We start from the raw sequence: 22,093 nt of genomic DNA, 5'->3' as shown, positions 1-22,093 counted from the left end.
TCCCCCCCTACCGCTGCTCCAATCATAGCCCAGAGCAGCCAGGCGTGAGTTATAACCCTGTGGCGTGTTGGTTATTATCCCAGAGTCTTGCAAATCTTACTGGTCCCGCCTCACTGTACTGACTCTTACCCTTACAAACCCAACTTCCTCCTCTCGTGGTCAATCTGCATGGTCTAACTGCAGCCGGACTCAAACTGCTGTTCTGAGTACTGGCCTTTCCAGACCTTCAGGCAGCTACAGTGTTTCTACACAGCTTGCCATCCTCCCCTGTGTTTTGTCTCTTGAACCCTACACACAGTGCACTCTGTCATGCTCTTGACAATCCCTCTCTCGGCATCCATAACTTCCAGTTTCGTCAAGATATTTCACGCCATCTTCACTCCTGAACCTCTTTTTACACATTCGTCTATATTTATGCACTTTACCGCTGAATCTTAAGTGTGAATCAAGTCTTTCTTCTTTGTTTTCTCCAGCTTTCTTTTGTTCTTAACAGCTGTCTGATTTTCCTTCTGTTCTAATTCACACTTCAATAGCTCAAATGTGTTACTCACTTGCTTGCGCTCTGCATATTCGTTCTGTACGACGTTTGGTCAACACACAGCGTGACTAATATTCTCAAGGTTACTCTCAATGTTACTCTCCTGCAAATCTGGGTCTTTTTTTTTTTCTTTCACAAATGTAGCCCGGACCATTGTGATGAAAAATGCAGAATAGGGCCAGGCCTTGGCAGGGAGGCGAGGAATGAGTGGCCCACTTTGGCCAATAAAGAAACACCTGAGACAGTTGGTGGTCCACTAAATGAAGGCAGCCTGCAGGTATGAGCAGCGGGCCAAGTCAAAATGATTGCTATAAAACAGGCCAAGCCTGTTGGGAGTGCTGGTGACTCTATTCATCCTGGCCCACCTCCATCACATGCCCTCCCGGCCCCGATTCTCTCGTCGTTCCTTCTGTTTTCCTCGGCTCCCTCTCTCACTGCCTGTGATATTCTGATTAATTCTATTCTTCAATATTTTATTAGATTTTGTCTGCAGTTTGTGATGTTTGCCTGGCTAGGGAGGGAAGCAGAGTTGAAAAGGTTTAGTTCTTTAGTTCTCTTTAAATCCAGAGCTCATTTCAATGTTGCCTTTGATAACTTTGATTATCTTACTATTACGATTACTAGTAATCTATATTACTTTGATACTGACGCAATGTGAATCCACTTTGTGCTCCTGAGCTGCTGACCAGGGTGAGTTTTGACCAACAAAAAAACAACCCTAAAACAATCCAGATAGGAAAACAAGTATTTCCTCGTCAGCAGGACATCTTAATTTGTCAGTGCTTTCCAAAACAGTTATTTAGTCAGTAACTTTTAGGCAACCAGAACTACTTTAATATTAAAAGAAATCAACATGAACTTGATCTTTGGTGTTGATGTCAGACTCTTTGTATGCCCAATCAATCTCCTCCATCTAAGGTCATGCGTCTCTACAATGTCATGTTACATCCATTTTCTCTTCCGAGAAAAAAACAAAAAAAACAACGATTATTTGTATGAACACAAGCGGTCACTTACCGTACAAAATATAAACACGAGTTGTTATTAGCATTTAAACAAACCACCAGTGCTACTTTTTACCCATGCTAGCGTCAGGTTGCTAAGGTTGGCAGTGTTGGTCTGCTTTTCCACCACTTTGGTCCAGACTGAGATACCCCCCCATTAATATTGAATCAAGTGCCATGAATTTCATACAGGCATTTGTGGTCCCCGTGGGACAAATCCTGAAGATTGAAGTGACCCCCTAACCTTTCCTCTAGCACCACCTGAAGGTCGGTGAAATGGCTCAATAATTGAAGAAATGTTGCACTGTTCTGTGCATATTCAGGTTCCCCAGAAAACGACATCTTCACATGTTGCACATAAATTGGCAGTTTCCAGTTCAGAGAGAAACGTCTCAACAGTCGGATTGCAATGATGTTTTGTGTGGACATCTATACGTTATTCATCCCAGACTCACATAATTACATCCTCAAGTAAAAATTTCAATACTTTGTCCAATACTTTTTCTTTTTTTTTAGTTTATGAACCAATATTTGTGAAACAACTGACATTCCCAGCAGCCTCAGCTGTACTCTGCTGCATTTTGCTCACAGCACCACTGTACCTAAATGGACGCTCACAGAGGACAGTCTCATTCTGACAAGCTACCCCTGGTGGATCTGTTCCCTCTAATCAGCCATCGTTTAAACCCAATTGACAATAATTTCATCATTTAGAGTGACACATAAAGTTGTACAAGCATCAGTTCAGTTAAGATTTTTCCTAAAAATGAAGGGCAGCATTTGAGAAATGAAACGTTGATGAGTGCTCACAGTTAACTGCCTGAAGTAAGAGAAGATTGCCCATTGCTTAGCTGGACTTGACCTTGTTTAAGGCTGTTATTTAGCAATGCCACTGCCTGTTATTTGGAGACCAAATGTGATAATGAACTACTGTGGCCTTGAAAGCAGCATCACCATTATATTAATATATATGACAACAAGATAGTTCCGTTTACTGCCCTTTGTTTTGCTGTTATGTGTAGACATGTTCATGTAAATCATTAAAAAAAATTCTGCAATTTCACTGAGTCTATTTTTAATGAGCATTTCCTATTAGGAGACACAGAGGACATTTTTACATTTACTCAACTAGCCCGTAGATTTGTCTTATTATTGATAGTCACTTGTATTTTTGCTATATTTGTCCTATTTATTATCATCCTTATATTTTGCACTTTGCTATGTAACCCACTCCAGTCTGCGCATTATTTCGTCAAGATTAATTAAGAAAGTAATTGTTGATGCTTCAGGCCTTCCTCACTCAAATTGTTATTGGCCCCTGCCTCTGAGATCCCAAATCAATATCTGTTCCTCATTTGATTCTCCACCTGAGCCCTATAGATTGACAGCCACACGCACGTGCACACACACACACGCGCGCGCGCGCACACACACACACACACACACACAACCTACCCTGTGCGTCTCCCTCTGATTCAATTGCTGATGCCTATCTGATGTCCCTGCAGCGTCAACAGGCGAGACATCAGGCTTCCTAACTAATGTCAAAGGAACAAGGCATTGATCACATAATTGAATGATTATTCAATTATTTGGAAGTGCATGAAGGAGACTTCGGGTGTGGGCAAACTTCGGCAAGCATGCCACAATAGCACAGCTATGCGTGTGTGCATGTCTCGTACGATGCACGGGCATGCACCTGTGTTGGTGTGCGTGGTTGTTTTTTGTGTGTGTGGCTCTGAATATTCACCACTAAAACCGACTTCGTAATGGGCCTGCAGAAACATTTGCTAAAATTATTAGTGCGCTGTCCCTTGACGTGTCCTCTGTTTTACCCTCTCTCTCTATTGCTCTATTGCTTTCTGGCTCACACACTCACTCGCTCACAAACAAAGACATCCTTCACATCGGTACACTGGTTATTAAATACAAGATGGATGTCAAGAGGCTCACACTCGAGAGTGAACCTGCCTTTGCCGGCCCTTGAGGGGCCCTGGCATTTCGCAGCTACCTCGGCGGTAGCCTGATGCGACAAGGACATGTCATGCTGAAGCTCTCAAGAGCGATTTTATTGCTCTCTTACCCACTTCACAGTCTCGTTAGGTAAAATGATGTATTAGTAATTAGCATTAGGCGGACAGTGGACTCAGCTGCTCTTGTCGCCAAACTTCCAGAACTTCCGGTAATACCCTGCAGCTTGCATGTAATTCTCTGTCATATGAGTTTACGCCTTAAATGTGGAGGAGAGTTTTGTTCAAATACATCTCGCCTCACACTCCCTATCTCCTTCTATCATAATATCATAATATTTTTCTCTCGTCTTTATTGCCACACCTTCTTTTTCACCCTCTCCATCTCGCTTTCCTTGTCCACCTACTGATACTTTTCTTGCCGCCGGCTTCCTTACTCATTGCCTTTTCCCACTGCTCCCTCTCGACTCCCACACACACACACACACACACACACACACACACACACACACACACACACACACACACACACACACACACACACACACACACACACACACACACACATAGAGTCTCTTTGTGTTGTTCCTGTTATACAATTCCTCACCTCTCGCTACATCTATGACTGAATCTTTTCTTTCAGTGCCACTGCTCACCCACAGGCAAAGTCATCCCAGGTTGCCATGCTCCCTGCTTCTTCTTTTTTTCAATCAGATCACCTCACTTACTCAGAGTCATTTTCCAAATTTGGGGACTAATTGGGTTTCTCCTGCGATTAAGTCAATAACAACGTTCATATTAGAGTTTAATGCCTCCTAATGAGTCCATTTGTTGGCCGGCGGCTAATTAGGTCTGAGCAGTTTGTAGATAACCTAAACTAATTGACGGGCATTACTGATACACTGTGTGTCAACCAGTAATGTATTTGAGCACATTTCTGCTTTTAGCTTGCAGCCCTCTCGTGCAGAGCTCCCCCCCTCTCTCCTCCCCAAAACAGATTATACTGTTCTGGTTCATGGATCGGGCTGTATAATTTGTGAGACAGCTCAGCATTAACATTAATGATAACTCCAGGGGACCAGAATGAAATCCATTTAACATTGACTGACAAATATCCTTCCTCCCCAACAAGCATGCCGTTTTATTAGTGCTGTTTGTAGTCAGGATTTGTGTCAAGGAGACTTGTGTCTGCCTTTGTTAAGAGTGGCGATCGGTGAAATGTTCACCTCCGCCAACTTTAGGCTTTTCAAGAGTAGTTACTCAGTACACATGTGGCTCCACTTGGCATCAGTACTCATAACAGAGTGAAATGCATGAGGCCCTACAGGCAACGGTGGTGGTATATGAGGACACCCCTGCACAAGCTATCGAGCAGGAATCTTTGACAAAGTTTCAGCAGATCCGACTGATATGCCAAGACCTTCCCCTGGAGCTGGAGTCTGCACGAGGCTGTGGCTCGATAAGGTACTGTGTGGATGAATATAAAGTGAGCTGGAGGAGTATGATACTGGGACTCGTCCCAATCATATGCCTCCAGGTTAGCTTGCTATCAAAAGGAGGGGTTTGTTTGAAGCTAGGTTGTCTGCCTGCACACAGCTGCAGCCCTATGATAAAGAGGAGAGCGGTTTGATAGGTGAAATCTGCTGTCCTTCCATCCCTCTCCCTGTCGCTTTCTCAGTGAATCCAACTTAAATTGGCATGCAAACACCAACAAAAGCATCAGGATACTTTCTGTCTAACTTCCTGAATATATCTCTGTGTACATAGGCCTATGTGCTGTGCATCTGTGCTGGCACTGAGCTCCGTACGAGTTCTAAAACATGAAATTCCTCAGTGTGGAAGCTATAGAGCTGAGTTTAGGAACACCAGAAATACAATAAGAAAGAAGACATATTTTTTGTGTGTGTCTTTCTGTGTGCGTTTATCTCAGCTTCAGTGCCAACACCACAAATTCTTTCACGCTTTGACTTCGTACGAGTATATCCCTCTTTTAAACTTTCATCAAGGCTAAGAATCTGCTCCAAATAGTTCCCCCCCCTCCCTCCCTGTGCCATCTGTTGCCTCCACATCTAGTTTTTCAGTTTCAAAAGAGTTCCACCCCCGCTGAGAGCACGGGTTTGCATATATCCCAAGGAAAGTGTTGTGTTATGTTTTCATGACCTGTTTTAGGGCTACTTTGGACTGGTATGTTTTTTTTTAATTTTTTTTTTTTATAATAGCTGCACAATTCTCCAATGTTTTTTGTTTTAATGTCGTTACATGTTTGGATTTCGATCTTTTCTCAGCATCAGTAAGTTTGGACCCTAATTTGTTTTGGGAGCAAACTTGCCACTGATTATGCTACTTCCTTTAATGCTGCACGAGTGGGTGACGTTGACCGGAGTAATGAAACGATTCCGGTATTTGCTCGAGGGGGGACCTTTCGCGGTCCTTGCTCCGCAGTTTGAGAACCGCTGTCCCTGGCTGGCCGACCTCTGCTCTCGGGCTCTCTGCCTCCCGACTCCGCCTCTCTCTCAGCACCAACACACGACCGACCGACTCCTCGAGCGCTGCCCGCCCGCCTGACGCCACCTCGAAGCCCCTTCCAGCTTCGGCTTGGTACGCCTTGTCCCCCTTCAAACCGGACTCCACGCTGCTGTCCCTCCCTCTACCGCGCCAAATGCACTCCTAGTTTTGCCGGAAGCGAAAAAGGAAAGAGTCAAACTTCAACAACAACAAAAAGTACAACAGGCAAGAGTTGCTGTTTCGAAGAAGTTGTTCCTTTTTTTTTTTTTTTTTTTTTTTTTTTTTTTGCCCCCAGCTTTTGGCCCCGTGGCGGGGCAGGACAGCAGGACTAGGCCGGGGGGGGGGTGGTGAGGCGGGGTGGGGGAAAGAAAAGACGACCGTATGATGTGGATCTGGTACCTTCTGCTTGGTTCGGGGTCCGGCTCAAGAACTGTTGGTAAGTTCTTTTTTTTTTTTTTTTTTAAAACAAACAAAAAAGCACACGGAAACTAATGTTGTCACGGCGTGGACACGCTTCAGTACGGGTGGGTTAGATGAGGAGGAAGAGGAGGAGGAGGAGGAGGAGGGGGTTGGGAATGCAAAATCTTTGGAACCGTTCGCTGTCTGGTTTTCTCCTCATATGTTTCTTTTTTCTTTTTTTTTTTTCCCCCCCTCTGCGACGAGCTCGCTCAAACTTATTGGAGCGGCGTCGCGAAAAGAAGTTATCAAGACTTTTTCATTTCCACCGACTTGAATTGGCTTTTTGTTTTCGTCTGGAAATTGGGAGCGTTAGCGGCCGGAGCAGCAGCAGCAGCAGCTTCAGCTTCGGATTTGTTCGTGCATGCCGAATGCGTTGCACTGGTTGCGTGTCCTCCTCACCTCTGAGTGAGAATATTTTTGTAAGAGACACCCTTGTGTGCCCTATCCGTTCACCGGCTGTAGCCTCCTCCCCCCCCCGCCACGTAAATGACCGAGAGGTTGTTGACAGGCCAGTGTTGACAAGTCAATCTGTTCCCCAGCCCCCCCCCCCGCCGGCCACGGCAGCTGGGGGCCCCGTGAAGGACGCTTCACCGGGAGTTTATACTTAGGACAGCCAGTTGGCGCTTAACTCCTTTCACATGTGCAAGATAGAGACGTGAGCTGCTGTTCTAAACAGTGACATTCACACATCCGCTGGTCATTACCAATGGGCTGAAAAACGACCTGTCCATTTCAACGATGGCCTTTTGACTAACACGTGTGACAAACCGATACGACTTTTAAAAAAAAACAACCCAAAAAACAGTCTCAACGTTGTATTCTGATCCTGATCACGACAGTTATCAATTATTTTCGTTATCAAAATAATTTGTTGATTAATCGATTAGTTATTTGGTCTTTTAACTTTCAGAAGATGGTGATAGTGTCGACCGGTGTTTCCCAAAGCCCGAGGTGTCGTCTTAATGTCTTGTTTTGTACCAACCGACGGTCCACAACGAACAAAATATTCAGTTTGTTATCATGAAAGACAAAAGCAACCCAAAAAATATTCACAATTAAAAAAAAAAAACTGTAATCTGAAAATGTTGGCATTTTTATCAAATTGTTTTATTTTTTTTATTTACAGTGCTAAATCACCATGGAACATGGTCCCAATAAACTTTGCAACTACAGTCAATAGAATAATACAAATGCATTCATATATCATTGCTAAGGAAATGTTCAAATAAAACATGCAATATTGGCTCATAAAAAGAATGGAGAGCAAAAAGAGAGCATCACTAAGGGATGGTTCGGGGTCATCGGAGCCAGCCCCAATTATAGGTTTTTATCAAACAGGAAAGTTCTCTGTCTAATCTTTTAAGTACCACCTCCCACACCTAAACTTTTTCATTAACAGATGATTCAAAATGATTAATCAGCTATCAAAATAGTCAGAGATGAATCTTGAGTCAAACTAATTGATTAGTTGACGAATTGTTGCAGCTTTTACAATTTTACGGGTGTGGTTACTCTACACATGTATGAGCAAGTAACCTTAGTATCCATAATCCAGATATGCATATGGGCGGCACGGTGGTGCAGTGGTTAGCACTGTCATCTCACAGCAAAAAAGGTTCCGGGTTCGAATCCGGTCCTGGGCCTTTCTGTGCGGAGTTTGCATGTTCTCCCTGTGCTTGCGTGGGTTCTCTCCGGGTTCTCCGGCTTCCTCCCATCATCCAAAAACATGTACCTCAGGTCCGGTTACCTGGCGCCGCGCTAGTGGCAGCCTGCTGCAGCAGCTCCCCCCTGAGAGCCCCCCTGCTGTAGTGAAGAAATTTCCCCTCGGGGATTAATAAAGTGTATCAAATCAAAATCAAATCAAAAAGTTACATTATCAGCTAGATCACGTGCTTAAGAGCAAAGATGGTGGACTTACTTTTATTGTCTTTGGTTGAAAATGTGTAGTTTTGTATGGGGTGTAACAATCAGAGCCGTGTTTATTTTGATGTCAACAGGATTTGAGGTGAACTTTAGTCACTTCTACAGTATCCAACAACAAAATGGCTTAAACAGATATTGCAGGGGCTTTAAATGGGCGTAGTTAAAAAAAAAAAAAAAAAAAAAAAAGCTCCTGATGCTGCCGGTTCCGTCGGTCTTGTTTACGAAAGTGTCACGGTATGAAAAGCACAGGCGTGGGAGATTGATTTGACGCTTTCTGATAGACTGGGAAGCGGTTTCAGAATTCAATTTCAATTATTGGCGTCACGTTTAAGTCATTAAAAAGAAAGCAGGACCTTGTATTTTGAGTCTTGACTGCGGACCAGTGTGTCTCCTCTCCTTTGCCCACTGGCCTGCAAATGAAACATAACTGACAGTTGAGCTAACCGGTTTTGATGAGGGTCACAGTCTGGTTGCTGCCCTGTGCCTTCGGAGATGAACTTCATCCACATAATGTTCGCATTATTCCAACGATTTCTGGCATTTGTGGATCGATTTGGGCGGCACGGTGGTGCAGTTGGTTAGCACTGTCACCTCACAGCAAAAAAAGGTTCCGGGTTCGAATCCGGTCCTGGGCCTTTCTGTGCGGAGTTTGCATGTTCTCCCTGTGCTTGCGTGGGTTCTCTCCGGGTTCTCCGGCTTCCTCCCATCATCCAAAAAACATGCACCTCAGGTCAGGTTACCTGGCGCCGCGCTAGTGGCAGCCTGCTGCAGCATGTCCCCCCTGAGAGCCCCCCTGCTGTAGTGAAGAAATTTCCCCTCGGGGATTAATAAAGTGTATAAAATAAAAATAAAAAAAAAAGATTCAGAATCATAGAAGATGAGAACTATGATTCCTGCGCGAGTCGTTTTCTTCACCCGTCCCCTACCTGCTGAAGCTGTGTTAGTTTCAGGGTCCTGGTATTTGTGAATTGTCGCAGTGTCGTGGGCTCACTGGGACACTGGAATATAATTGAGCTGTCATTAATGTGACATGCAACACCTGTGATCTCATACTATGACAAGTCGAAATGTCTGGTGTGAAAAGGCAACATGTTTTCGCTTATGTCGGCGACAGTGAGGTGCAAATTTGATTATATTAGGAGTGGAACGGAGATTTAGAGTGGAGCTGCCAAAGCCCACTCTGGTTTGGTCTGCTGCAGCAAAGGAGCTTGCACCTGTGATTAATGTTGGACATTTTCTCCCACACTATTTCTGTGCTTTGTTTTCTTCTGTACGGCTCTATGCGTTGTCAGCTTTGAATAAACAACTTCAGCAGCTGTGGTTACACGCCCACTTTCTTCCAGTCTGATGGAAATCATTCTGAATTTTGGGTCAGCTGTTTGCATCGATGGCAACCGCTGCGCACACCAGACGACGGAGATCCATCTTCGGGGAACCGATCAAACACGTGATGCGGCCATCACTTTTGTCGCACATTTGTTCCAATTAAGTGCGTCATGTAAACACCAGACTGTATTAGATCTAATCGAGCAACAGCTTGATAACAACTTCCTTCTGCTGGAAGCGATGCAGGGGAGAAGGCGAGCACATGTTGGGATTTTGTGACAATGAGTCTGGGTGTCGAAACATTCAAATGTTTAAGAGTTTCAGTATCAAAAACAAACTGAGCTTGGAAGCAGATATTTATGGGAAGTGGAGGGAGAAACATACACCCCCCCCCCCCCCACAGATTTACATCAAGACTGAGGGCGGAAAGCGATCAGTTTCATTGTTTACAAGGTACAATTTATCTTTTAGCCTGACCAGGGTAATAATGTCAGGTAGATGTGTGTGTGTGTGTGTGTGTTTTATTGTTATCCTCACCAGCAGCAGTATTACCAGAGTATTGGTTAATGTTCTAGCCTAAATATAAACCGATAATATTAGGTCTAAATTAGGTGCTCCGTAACAATATTTTGCATTTAATTTGACATTTAGCCCAGAAATTAATAAAGGTATACTGCAAATTCAAAATCAATTTGGCATTTGGGGCTTGGCAATACCTATTAAAATGCTAATCACAATATTGACATTTGAAGATATGGCACAGAAAATCATGTTGGCTGAATTTCTCACCGTGCTCTAAAAATAGGAAGGCAACTGAAATATGTGGGAATGATGGCGGTGTGCTTTCTCACGTTGGAGTGTTGTTTTTTTTCTCTCTCATATACACACTGTAAAATCAAAATATGTTGCTACGTACGCACAATTGCAACTTCACGTGTTTCAGATCTGCAAACACTCCGATGAGTAAATGACTATATAAGTGAGTGCAATTAATTTCCTGAACACATATGACCACTCGATAACACTCTCTCTGAATGTATGAATGTACTATTGTATTAAAGTTAATTTATTTATATTGACCTACATTATTTACACAGGAGCAAATTCGAGCTTGTTTTTATGTAGTTACGCTTTACTTGCACCGACTGTGTTAACATCCTCTGATTGATATTTTCTACCGGTTACCTTGAACAAGCCAGAGCCGTCAAAGTCCATGTCTCGCTTCAACCATTGAGGAATATTGAATGAAACGCTGACGACCGACGTGTTGCTGCGAAACACACAGAGTGCATCTGAATCTGCAAATCATTTACTGACGAACGTCTGGTTTTTTGTGTGTTTTTTTTCAAATGTCTTGACTGTAAAACGTCCACACCGCGCTTACAGACTGACACGCTGAAGTATCTGCTTGATCAACACAATGTGCGCTCCATTTAACTGCCACACACACACACACACACGCACGCACACACACACACACACACACACACACACACACACACACTGGCCAGGTGGTGGGATACTATCCGGGTCATTTCTCTTATTGAATAGGAAAACAGAATCACATTGTCTCCTGCTTATTGTGCTTTGTGTTTCTGCGCTGTGGCTTCTCAGAGACAGGCCAGTTGGCCCGATACACCGCTGTGTGTCTGTGCTTATCTTTGCGTGTCTTTGGAAAGAGGGAAAGAGGTGGTGCGGGTTTTTTTGGTTTTTTTTTTTTTCCACTGGCTGACATGGTTGATATGCTTCCAGGCTTAGTTGCAAATGCTGAGAAGGCCTGGGATTAAGGAGGGCCACCGTGGCTTCGGATCCCAGAGTTTTTAAACAAAGCCACGTGACCGGAGTCGTGTTTCAGACCTCGGTAACAGGGCGGCTTCAACTGGCGTCGGCGTATATTGTATCAGTCAAACATCACTGCTCATTTATGTTTATGACTTTCACCAATAAAGCAATTGTCCATAGTTGGATCTGTGACCATTAGGTACACATCATATTATGTTTCTGCAGGGCATGTTAAAGCTCTGTCCAGTTTCTTTCAGCATCTCCGATCTATAAGTCATGATGGTAAATATTTAATGAACCCTGGTGTGTATGAATCGAAAGAGACGGGAGAGAAACAGACAGGAGTGAAACGTGCTGGAAAAAGTCAGGAGACAGCTCATTACATATTGATTTTGGATTGATTTGAACTAATTTGCCATGCGGTGTTGCAGAGGCTTAGCTAATCCCTGATGGTTGCCCTTCATTGATCCACCTTCTCCTTGGGTGCCAAGATCAAACCTGGGATGAATCTGCTTAATTACCGAAGAGAGTTTGTTTTTTTTCCAGGAATACTAGCCATTCGATTTTTGCTTTTTGTTGGCCTATGAATATCTGGTGTTCTCACTCTTCACCAAATATATTGTTTTCTCAACCATCACTACACTGTATACTACATTTAGTTATTCCCTGTGGGGTAAACTGTGAGTACAGTTTGTGCAAGATGTTGATTTTTAACTGTCCAAAGTGCCAGACCCTAAAGGTAACTTGAGATGTGCTGAGAAGTTTGTTTACAACTAATGCCCTAAGCAGTACATGCTTTCGGAGCATTTTTAAGACCGGTGCAGTCTGTCGGTGACTTTTTTTTTTTTTTTTTTTTTTTTACAGCACATGCAAATATATTGCATGAGCGGCAGAGAAAAGATAACAGATCTCCCCGTTACTGTGAAGTTTTTCAGTGGACTGTTGTTAACTGGGGAAACTGTATATTCTACTCCCTCCATGTTTTCAGTTTTTCCCAGAGGTGAGAACCCCATGTGGCTTTTTCTTTTTTCTTTTCTCTGCTCCTCTTTTCAGTTCAAACAGGGTCTCTCTCTCCTCAACTGACGTCCCATTGTTTTACAGTTTTGAAGAACCCTTAAGGGGTAGAGACAGCCTGTTCACGGTGAGATAGTTATAGCTGCAGCATCCTTTTCGTTGTCTCGGAAGGATTAACGGTGAAAAAGAATGATCAGCAGAGCAGTCACATCTGACATCCGTTGCGTATTTAATCTAAATGAAGTAATTCTACCGCTGAAATAAAATCTAGTACAGATGGAATATCACGTGGAGCTTATCCACTGATCTGTATTATGTGTGTATTGTGTACGGCGACGACTGTCAAAGAAAGCGGTGAAGTGCATGAGCGAGCTGCTACACAAGAGAGCGTTTGTGGCACGTAACAGCAGCGTGAGACCCTGGCTGGATCGGTGTATCTGGGGTGTCACCATTGTGTTTGTACTTGCTATGTTTCGTCGAGCACAAGTTAAATATGCTGATGAATTCATAAAAGTCGTATGCCGAGCTTCGGTACTTTTATGGCACCGACTGACTTGCTATGATACCATCTTCTATTAGAAAATGCTGTTATTCAGTTTCAAAATTTTGGTATCTTAAGGAGGAGATCTCATCAGCATCATTGAGCCAATACAGTCTTTCTTAAACATACAATAGGCTCTACTATCAAAGTAGGTAAAGCTCACATTACAACGCCTCATTTAACTCTTATCAAACTACCCTCTGACAGCATACCTGTCTGAGTTGCGTTTGCTGCAGTAACTCAGTGGGGACTAGAGGCTTCCCTGTGCTCAGCTGCCCACCAAGCGTCTGCAGATAGCCCACACGTGAGGCGTTTAGGGGCCATCCGTAAATCGCTGCCACAGAAAATAACCTGGGTTACACTCTCCCCCTTCTAATCCTAATGAGTCTCTGCATACACATTGGTCCCAGGCCACCACAGGTCAATTTTCAACCTAGAGTCACCAAAAGACAGTCCATGATGAATGGGATCTTACCTGACACACCTTCTCTGCTCCTTGATTTAGTTTAGTTTAAAGCTTTAAAAAAAAAAATGGAGTCCTGACACGTGCATGAGTTGTTCTGCTGCCGACATCTCTGTGGACAAACGCTTTTATGTGTGTACTGTGGTTATAAAATATCAAGGTGAATTAACACGTAAGTGTTTACTCATTATGTTGTTTCGTTTTATAGTTGGAGGAAACTTGTCCAGGGTTGATATGTAGGTCCCAGTGCAACACTCTCACAGTGGACTGTAATTGCAAGCTGATGATTTTTGATTGAGTATTTTATATTACCTACTACATTTTTTTTTTTTGACAAAGCTTGAGCTGTCAAGCAGCAGACTGGATTGCTGTCAGTCTGTTGTTGGACTCTTGTTCAAAGTTTTGAGTCTTTTAAAAGTGGTTGACCTTGAATATGTTCACCCGATATGATGTATTCCGCCTAGAAACGCGGACTGTGAAGGATCGAAGCCATCAGTTGGGACACAGCTGGTGTTAGAGATTTATTTGTTTGAAGTTTACCCAGCATTTGCTCAGTTTTGCCATGCCCAACCACCCTGGTTTCCCCACCTTTTTTTTTTTTTTTTATCTTCATCCAAGGTGTGCCCTCTGAGAGGAGAATGACCTGCTGTTATGTGTCCCCTGTGTTGCTTTGCCTGCTGTCAGACGGGGAACGAATCCTGGCACGCTGACAGCTGGCTCCCCTGCTGTCCCCCGTGATCAGCAGTCATTTGCTGTACTGCGTCTCACAGCCGCCGTGGCAGCCAGTGTGGACACGGACAGGCTATTTTGGACTGAAATTCCAACATCCCTCTGTCAAACCAAACAAACATTACCTTAAAGGTCAACAAAAACCCAGAGAGGAACATAGATAACTGACCCTCTGTTTGTTTGTGGACTGGTGTGAAAATATAACGTGGTTCTATATTTTTGGATCTTCACATGACTTTGATACGTCCCTTGAGATATTGTGATAACCATGGCCTTGAAAATGTACCAAGGTTCTTTTTATATGTTTATTTTCTATGCTGCCAAATGCGTTTTTTTTGTGTGTGTGCCTATATTTGGAGATTGTACATGTCAGCTGACAAACGTTTGCGGTTATAATTTTGCAGCACCAAACCTTATTGTGGATCCACCTTTAGCCTCATATATAATTGTTTTGTAATTGTGACACAGCTCTGGAAGTTGCATCATTCTGCCAAGCGGCCCAGCACCATCCTGTGCTGTAATTAGGTGCAATTTTCCAAACATCTAATCATAAGGAAAATGTTTATTTTGACTCGACACGGTTTTTGGATTGCAATCACACAGACATTATTTTCCATGTTTATCTCTTTTGTGTGCCAAGTCTGATTACAAGCATTCATTGTTGTGTGATAAATATGCAAATTGTCTTAATAGCATTTTAGGTGAAATGTGTTTTAGAGGCGTTAGCGTTACTGCTAATGCATTCATCTGCAGGATTAGATTAATCTTCAGGATTACGGAGACTTTTGGAAGAACTCTTTTCTCCCTGTATTACACAACACAGTAATTTACGATTGGTCATTAGGTCAGGGGTAGACTCTAAGCCCGGGACTAACACATGAGAAATGCTGGCTCATGAAACAAGCCATTTGCTGAAGTGAAACTCACAATTATAATTGAGGTGCTGCAGAGTGTGAAATTCACAGACGGCAATGAAATTCCTTCCCCCCCCCCCCCCGCATGAACATAGCATATCTTTATGTCTTATTGATAGCAATGTGGCAGATTCTTTTGAGGTTTCAACTGGAAGATGATGTGTCATATTTCTGCCACAGAGACGTTTGCATGCCATTTTGTGCCTTATTTCAGAAACCTCTGCTGGCAGCACCAGTGTTTGGCCAGCCGTGACGGAGTGAGAGGAGAGGACAGCTAAGCCTCTCTCTTACTCTGATATCCACCTCCATCTAAAGGGAAAATCAGAAGGGAGAGATGCGACCTGCACTTCTTTTTGCGCCAGATTGACATTTAGTTGACAGTGCCAATTGAATTCTCTTCACCTATTACTGCGTGTTCACCCACGCGGACGCACGTTTGATTTGGCAACCTCCCGGGTGAAATTCCAATCTCGGGACATAAGAGCTATTATGCACTTGATGCTACTCCTCTAGGCGAGTGCATAAATGAACAAATAAGATCAATCTCAATTCGTCCAACTTGAAATAATTGCCAATTTGTCACAATTAATTTCAGAGCTTCGACTCAAGACCCCTTGATATTGATATTGAATTTCCCATTATTACATACCTGAAACCCTGCTCATTAAATAGAGCTGAATCCAAGGAATTAGTCTCCGTGTTAAATGGATGATAAAAGGGTCAAAACAGCTGGGGATAATTTCGCTGTCTGACTGAGGAAGGAGAGGTACATTTTATACACACGCTTGAAGTTAATTTGTGGAAGAGACAAGGTTCCACCTCTGTCATGCCACAAACATGGCTTAACCCCGTGAGCTGTCAGCCCCTATCTTCAAGTGTGCACATGCTTTGATTTCCCACGGTTGTCTTTCTTCTGGTACCGTTCCTTTGAGTCAGTGTGTGTGTGTGTGTGTGTGTGTGTGTGTGCGTGCGTGTGCGTGTGTTTGTGTGTGTAAAAGGCACAGAGTGTATGTGCAATATGTATAAAGGGTAATCCTCTCTTGGACAGGGACCAGAGGAGGCGAGGCGCTCATCTTCACAGGAACTAATCACCCGATCCCGCCTGCTGTTTACAGAGGCAGTCTCGCCAGCCAGAATCAAATGCAAAGCCCATGTTAATTGCCTTAATGCCGCTTCCCTGTCAACCATGGCTTGGCAACATCCCCCCAGCGCTGCGCCTCAAAATGAAATCTTTTTAATTCTTCGGTGAATACCAAGGACAGAAGGGAGTTCCCGAAGCTCCTCAGGAATGAAGAGAAAGAACACATTTTTTGCTTCTCGTATTTAAGATCGAGAAGAGACTTAACAGAAGTACAGGAGGGCAAGTGAAAGTTGAGGTCAGTCTGGTATAAAGGGGGCAGGGCAAGAAGGTCAGGCCTAGCTTAGGTCAATTATTAGAACAGAACAATTAGTTTTGCGGGGGGTCTGGTGTGTCAGAGATGGTAATTGAGTCCGTCTCCCTGCAGCCCGCTCTAATGAGAAGCTGCAGGCCGAGGATTTGACTAATTTCTTATATGCCCAGGACGATATGTCAGGCTGGCCGTCCTGCGCCTAATGACTCCAGATACGTAATGAAGGATTGGTGGGATTTCAATAGACTTGAATGGATCTTTATATTAATGTACTTCAGAGTTAGGGCACTCTGGAGACTTGTGTAATGGCATTCCAAGGTTTTTGATGTCCTGCAGTGTACCACTGACAGAAGTGGTCTGTATGTATATATATATAAAAATTATATCTATACACAGCATACTGTATATGTAAACATATAATATATGCACAATATATGTGTGTGTCCTTTACTTCAGTGATACCTGACCTATTCTTTTACATGACACATAATATGATATACTGTGTCATATAGCTGTGTTTTTTAAACTCGAAGAACTTTACAAAAACAATTTGATCTTTTATTTAGACCAGACAAGGTATATTTGCTCGTATATCAGCAACAGCCACAATCTCCAGGTAGCAACATCAGCATTGTAGCTTAAGTTGGCAGCTTTTGATACAGTGTCACTGAGAGTTTCCTCATGATAAATACTGTGTCGACCAACTGCAGAACAGGCAACCCAAGCCCCTTGTGTGCTTCTCATTCCTCATACCTGTGCAACTACAGTAACAATATGATCTAGCCTTAATCAAACAGCTTAATTCCTAAAGGTATCGATTAATTAAACGTAACTGCACAAATATACCATAAAATATACTAATACGAAATGTATGCCCAGATACAGTATTTGCTTTATCTGGATTGTCACTCCTTCTTTCTGATGCGGCTACATTTCCGAACTGACACTTCCAAAATACAAAGAATTGCATTCACTGGAAACAAAGTGCACAGAAATGTCCTATGCTTTTTCAATAACTACAAAACTGTATAGCGGCTTTGACCTGCTTGCGTTGTCCATGCAGCCATCGATAGAGTTGAAAATGTCTGATAAAAAAAAAAACAGTCAAGCTGGTAAACATCATATTTCACCCTCATGTGATTCCCATCTCCACCGTGTCCGCTACGGGTCAGGAACTCATCTGTCCTGAAGGAACAGCACAGCAGCTGATTATGATGGATTATGATAGATTCCTCCTTGACTGACCTCTGCAGCCAGTCACACATTCTTCACTGCATTTGCACACACTCACAAACACACGCACACGTAAATGGTTATAGTGTTGACACTTTGCAAAAGGTGCTTGAGAGAAACTTTGCAACAGGCAGGTACTTTCATATAATGACAAACATACATGACATCCAGTCATGCTTTTTGTACACTGTTAGTGAAACATTCATACAGGCATAGAACGGCACATTACCGCACAATTAATTAATTAATTAACTTGCACAAACTAACATGAAAGCACATAAACCCACTGGAGGAAAAAAAAAAACAAAAAAACCCTTCTAAAACCAGCCCCAAAGCTACTTTCACAGCGAGCCATTCGTTTGCATTTGGTTTGGTGTCTTTACCGGTGCTGTGCTGAGCACTTTGAGCAGTGTGTCTCTGTCAGACCAGCCACCTCCTCCACCCACATCCACCAGCCCTCATGCCATTACCACAGATGGTACTCGTGTCGCGGCAGTGAAGAGAAATGAGGTGGATGGCGCTAATCGCTGGTGCAGACTGATGCGTGTTCAGTCACCTGGTCAGCAAGCCACTGAAGAAAATACGTGTCGAGCAAAGGCCATCAGAAACAATGGCTAACGCGGAAGAAGGTCAGAGAAGATGAGAGGCTACAGAGGCTTCAAGGCACTGCAGCTCTGTACGCGAGTCCGCACGTAATATTGAGCAGCAAAGTGCACCGACGTGTTACGTGATGAAAGGCAAACGGTTGCGAGACCATGGTGCTTTTTCTCAGTGTGTGCAGTGTGAGAGTACTTTTTAGCCATTACCATGACAACATAGATATGTAGGGCTCTGTATCACAGAATTACAGGTCTGAGTATGACATGAAAAGTCAAGCCAGCAAAGAAGAATGAAGTAGAGCAACCGGGAGACACAATGGGGGCAGTCGACGCTGCAGTCATGTCGGTATAGATTTAGATGAATCAATACTGTACGCGCACCTGCTTAAGTACACACAGTCAAACACACAAAGACACGGAAAAACACACAAATTAAAACCTCTTCCACATCCACTTTTGATCCCGCAGAGGAGGGAGAAAAAAGCTCAGCAGAGGGAAATAGAAAGTGAGATGTCCCTCGGCTGTGAACTCATTGCCCTGACTGTAATTACCAGTTGGGGAAAAATTGGTCACCGTGTACTGTCACGACCTTTCTCATCAGCATTCGTGCATTTTCCTGTCAAATTTCATCTGACTCCAGCTTGGCCTTTAACAGACAGCACATAGACTGAAATCCTATTGGAATGAACTTTATTTACAGCATCTGCTGCCACTGTAGGAGCTATTCATAAACCCTCCGCCTGTTAAACCAAGGCCCTCCATTCGACTTAACACCACTTTTACTCATTACTATTCGGTTGAGTAGATACTATATTACACGGAGTGAGAAGAGACCGACACCGGAGACGAGGTAGTCGAGGGCCGTTGGTGCTCTTTTCCCCTCATCTGCATTCTGTTGAAATACATATTTTCATTGTAATGCCCTCGTCATTTCCCCTTTACCCCGTCTTCTTAATGTAGTGTCTCAATATCACATCCCTTTATTTCTTCTCCCATTCACCTTGTGCTCTCTCTTTCTGTTCCACTATCGCTCTCTCTCCCTGCTGCGTTTGGCAGATATAGTTAATTCCTGCTGCTTTTCAACCCCTGCAGTGACTCCATGGCCTGGCTACACAATTAGGAGTTCATTACTTGAAGACTGGGAGACAGACAAAGGCAGTCTTTGCCTGTTTTTTTTTTTTTTTTTTTTTTTTTTTTTGTGCGCTCCTCGTTTCCATCATTTTATTGCTCTTCTCCCTCTCTCCCTAGGCACTTTTTAAGCAAAAGGGTGCAAATTCTCCTCCTCCTCCTTCTCACTCCTCTCATCGCACCCTCTGCTACAGTACATCTTCTCCACGCTGCATAATGAGCCAGCGTGCTCTAAGAAGAATTAATAGTTCGATTTCCATCTCTTAAACAATGGCTTTATAAAATTAGATCCACTCTCACCCCATATACAGTGCCTATGACATTTAAGTTTCGGCTTGTTGTTTTCCAGCTCATTGGGCATTTAGAAAGGTTAAATCTTATATCAATTTTGTTTATCTTACTCTAAGAAATGTGTTTGCATTTCTTTTATTTGATGTTTCCCCCCCGTCTTGTTCAAAACTCATCATCTACACCGAAAAGCAAACGGAAAAACGGTGTGAGAGAGTCTCACGGGTGTAATGTAAGGTCATCTCTGGCAGATTTCCTATGTGGCACTGCATCATTCCTCACTATCAGGCTGGCTCTGCTGAAATGCCAATTTGCTCAGTGAGGGGTCTTGCTGCATAGAGGTGGATGAAGGGTACGTGCTGTTTACCAGTGTGTTCTGCGACAGTTGACTGCATGATGAAAGAGATGCAGGGAAGTGTTGACATTTAGGTTTGTGCCGCTGGTGGCTAGTGCAGGGAATCAGAATTAATGGAACAGATGTTTGTTTGACAGGGGAAGCTTCTTCTTGGGACTGATGAAGAAATACAAACACAAAAGGAAGATGTCTTTCAGGCTGACATTGTGTGTACTTGTGCATACTTTTCTTGGTCTTATCTGTGCCTTTTTGTTTTGTTTATTTCTGTCCATCTGTCTCAACAGCACTGCCTTTTCTCTACACTCGGTGCAGTGAGCAGCTTTCCCACAGTTCCAAACATCTAAATCTCATTTTACTCATCGTCCTCCACCTCATCCTTTCCTTCCCTCCATCCGCTACTCCTTGCTGTGAAGGTAATCCCAAGGTGATGTTAATAGGCTAGGATTCTGTTGAAATTGCTGCTGTCATCTCTTAGAGGATTAGATGGACAATTGCCTATCTGCAACTCAAGCCAAGTGGTTAAAAGAAAATTGCAACAAAACAACTTCTCTAAAAGTGCCTTTTACCGCCAGTGTGCGAGTAACCAGTAACATTGACGCGCTGGATTTGATGTCCTCAGTATTGAGCGTGCATTGTAATGCATTTACGTTCTGATCTCCATTTTAATGTAACCGCAGATGAACCCATAAATAACAAAAATAAACTAATGCTATGGGATTAAAGGCTCACTGTGATCTGTGATCCCACTTTAATGGGAGACCAGTGTGTGATTAATGGAGCCTTATTTATCCAAGCCAGGCTAATTTGGTCAGTCATCATTCCACAGATTCAAAGGCATGGCCTGTTTGATGAAAGAGTGGCCACTAAATTATTACATAATAACAGCTGGTGAAACACGTTGCTATGCTCATGTTGCCAGGGAGCTGTGTTTGCTACTTTGTGTGCATCTTTATGTGTCCTTCAGCCTTTTGTGTAGCCATAAGTAAGAACACAGAAATAGCTTTAGGGAATCCATTGCAGGAAGTAATTTCTGGAACAAGCGGTCCATTACAAGCGTACATATATATATATATATATATATATATATATATATATATATATATATATATATATATATATACAGCCATTCAGCGTCGCTCAGATGAGAGAAACAATTTGTTTATTATTTATTTATTTTCTCCACTGACCCACCTATTACCCTGCAGGAGTTTACATTTCCGCGGGTTAAGCCACAACCTTTTCAATAGAGTGTCTGTGCCATAGACTGGATATAAAAGTGGACGTAGTCTTCAGGTTTGTAAAGTGAAGCCAATGCAGGAATGCCATGAAGTGCAATATCTTTGAGGGCCACTAGGGGTTGTCTCCAAAACAACCTCTTAAATTTCTCGAATAGAATACAAAGTCAATATTTTTTTTTTTTATATATATTATAATGTCATTAGTTCAATTCACTCCTTCTGATCAGTGTCCTGGTGTCCCTCTGTAAATGGTTCCATCATTAATTAGATATTAGGACTCAAAGAGAGGTATGTTTCGGGGTGTGCCTGGTTTGACTGACATGTCTGGGATGCAGTCAGATTTACGGTATAGGTGGACGGGGCATTGTGTCCTTGTGTTCTGTCAGATTAACCCCTCTCTCCTTGTCCAAATATGATCGCTTCCAGCACCCAGCAATTTTTTGAAATGGTCAATGGGTGGTTCGCATTCTGGGGTGTGCATAATTGGAATTTTGGGGAATATCTTTTAAAGCAGCCATCATCAGTGGATCATCAGAAGTTCAACATTCTATAAACATGTAAAACAAGTAAACATATATGTTTTCTCCCAAAATCTCAGTTCTCTGACATTAATTTTCTCCCTCCTCTGTTACTCTCTTTCTTTCTTTCTCTCTTTGTCTCTCTGCTTCGCTCAACTCACTCCGGTGCTATTTC

General features: G+C 43.1%; 1 protein-coding gene across 2 annotated transcripts in view; it reads left to right on the top strand.

Annotated features, from left to right (window-relative positions):
- Positions 1 to 6,391: 6,391 nt before the first annotated feature.
- Positions 6,392 to 22,093, top strand: part of ldlrad3 (low density lipoprotein receptor class A domain containing 3) — a 78,935-nt gene continuing 63,233 nt past the window's right edge. For both annotated transcript variants that reach the window (XM_069701920.1, XM_069701919.1), the window contains exon 1: positions 6,392 to 6,453. In XM_069701920.1, coding sequence (XP_069558021.1) covers positions 6,399 to 6,453 — 55 coding nt within the window. In that variant the 5' untranslated portion in view covers positions 6,392 to 6,398. The remainder of the gene's footprint in view (positions 6,454 to 22,093) is intronic.

Source organism: Brachyistius frenatus, unplaced genomic scaffold (genome assembly GCF_029030835.1).
Source record: "Brachyistius frenatus isolate BFR_SWC_R1_liver_20210118 unplaced genomic scaffold, ASM2903083v1 Contig_39, whole genome shotgun sequence".
NCBI classification, from domain to species: domain Eukaryota; kingdom Metazoa; phylum Chordata; class Actinopteri; family Embiotocidae; genus Brachyistius; species Brachyistius frenatus.
The sequence above is the reverse complement of the archived record's forward strand: the minus strand, read 5'-3'. Positions and strand labels throughout refer to the sequence as shown.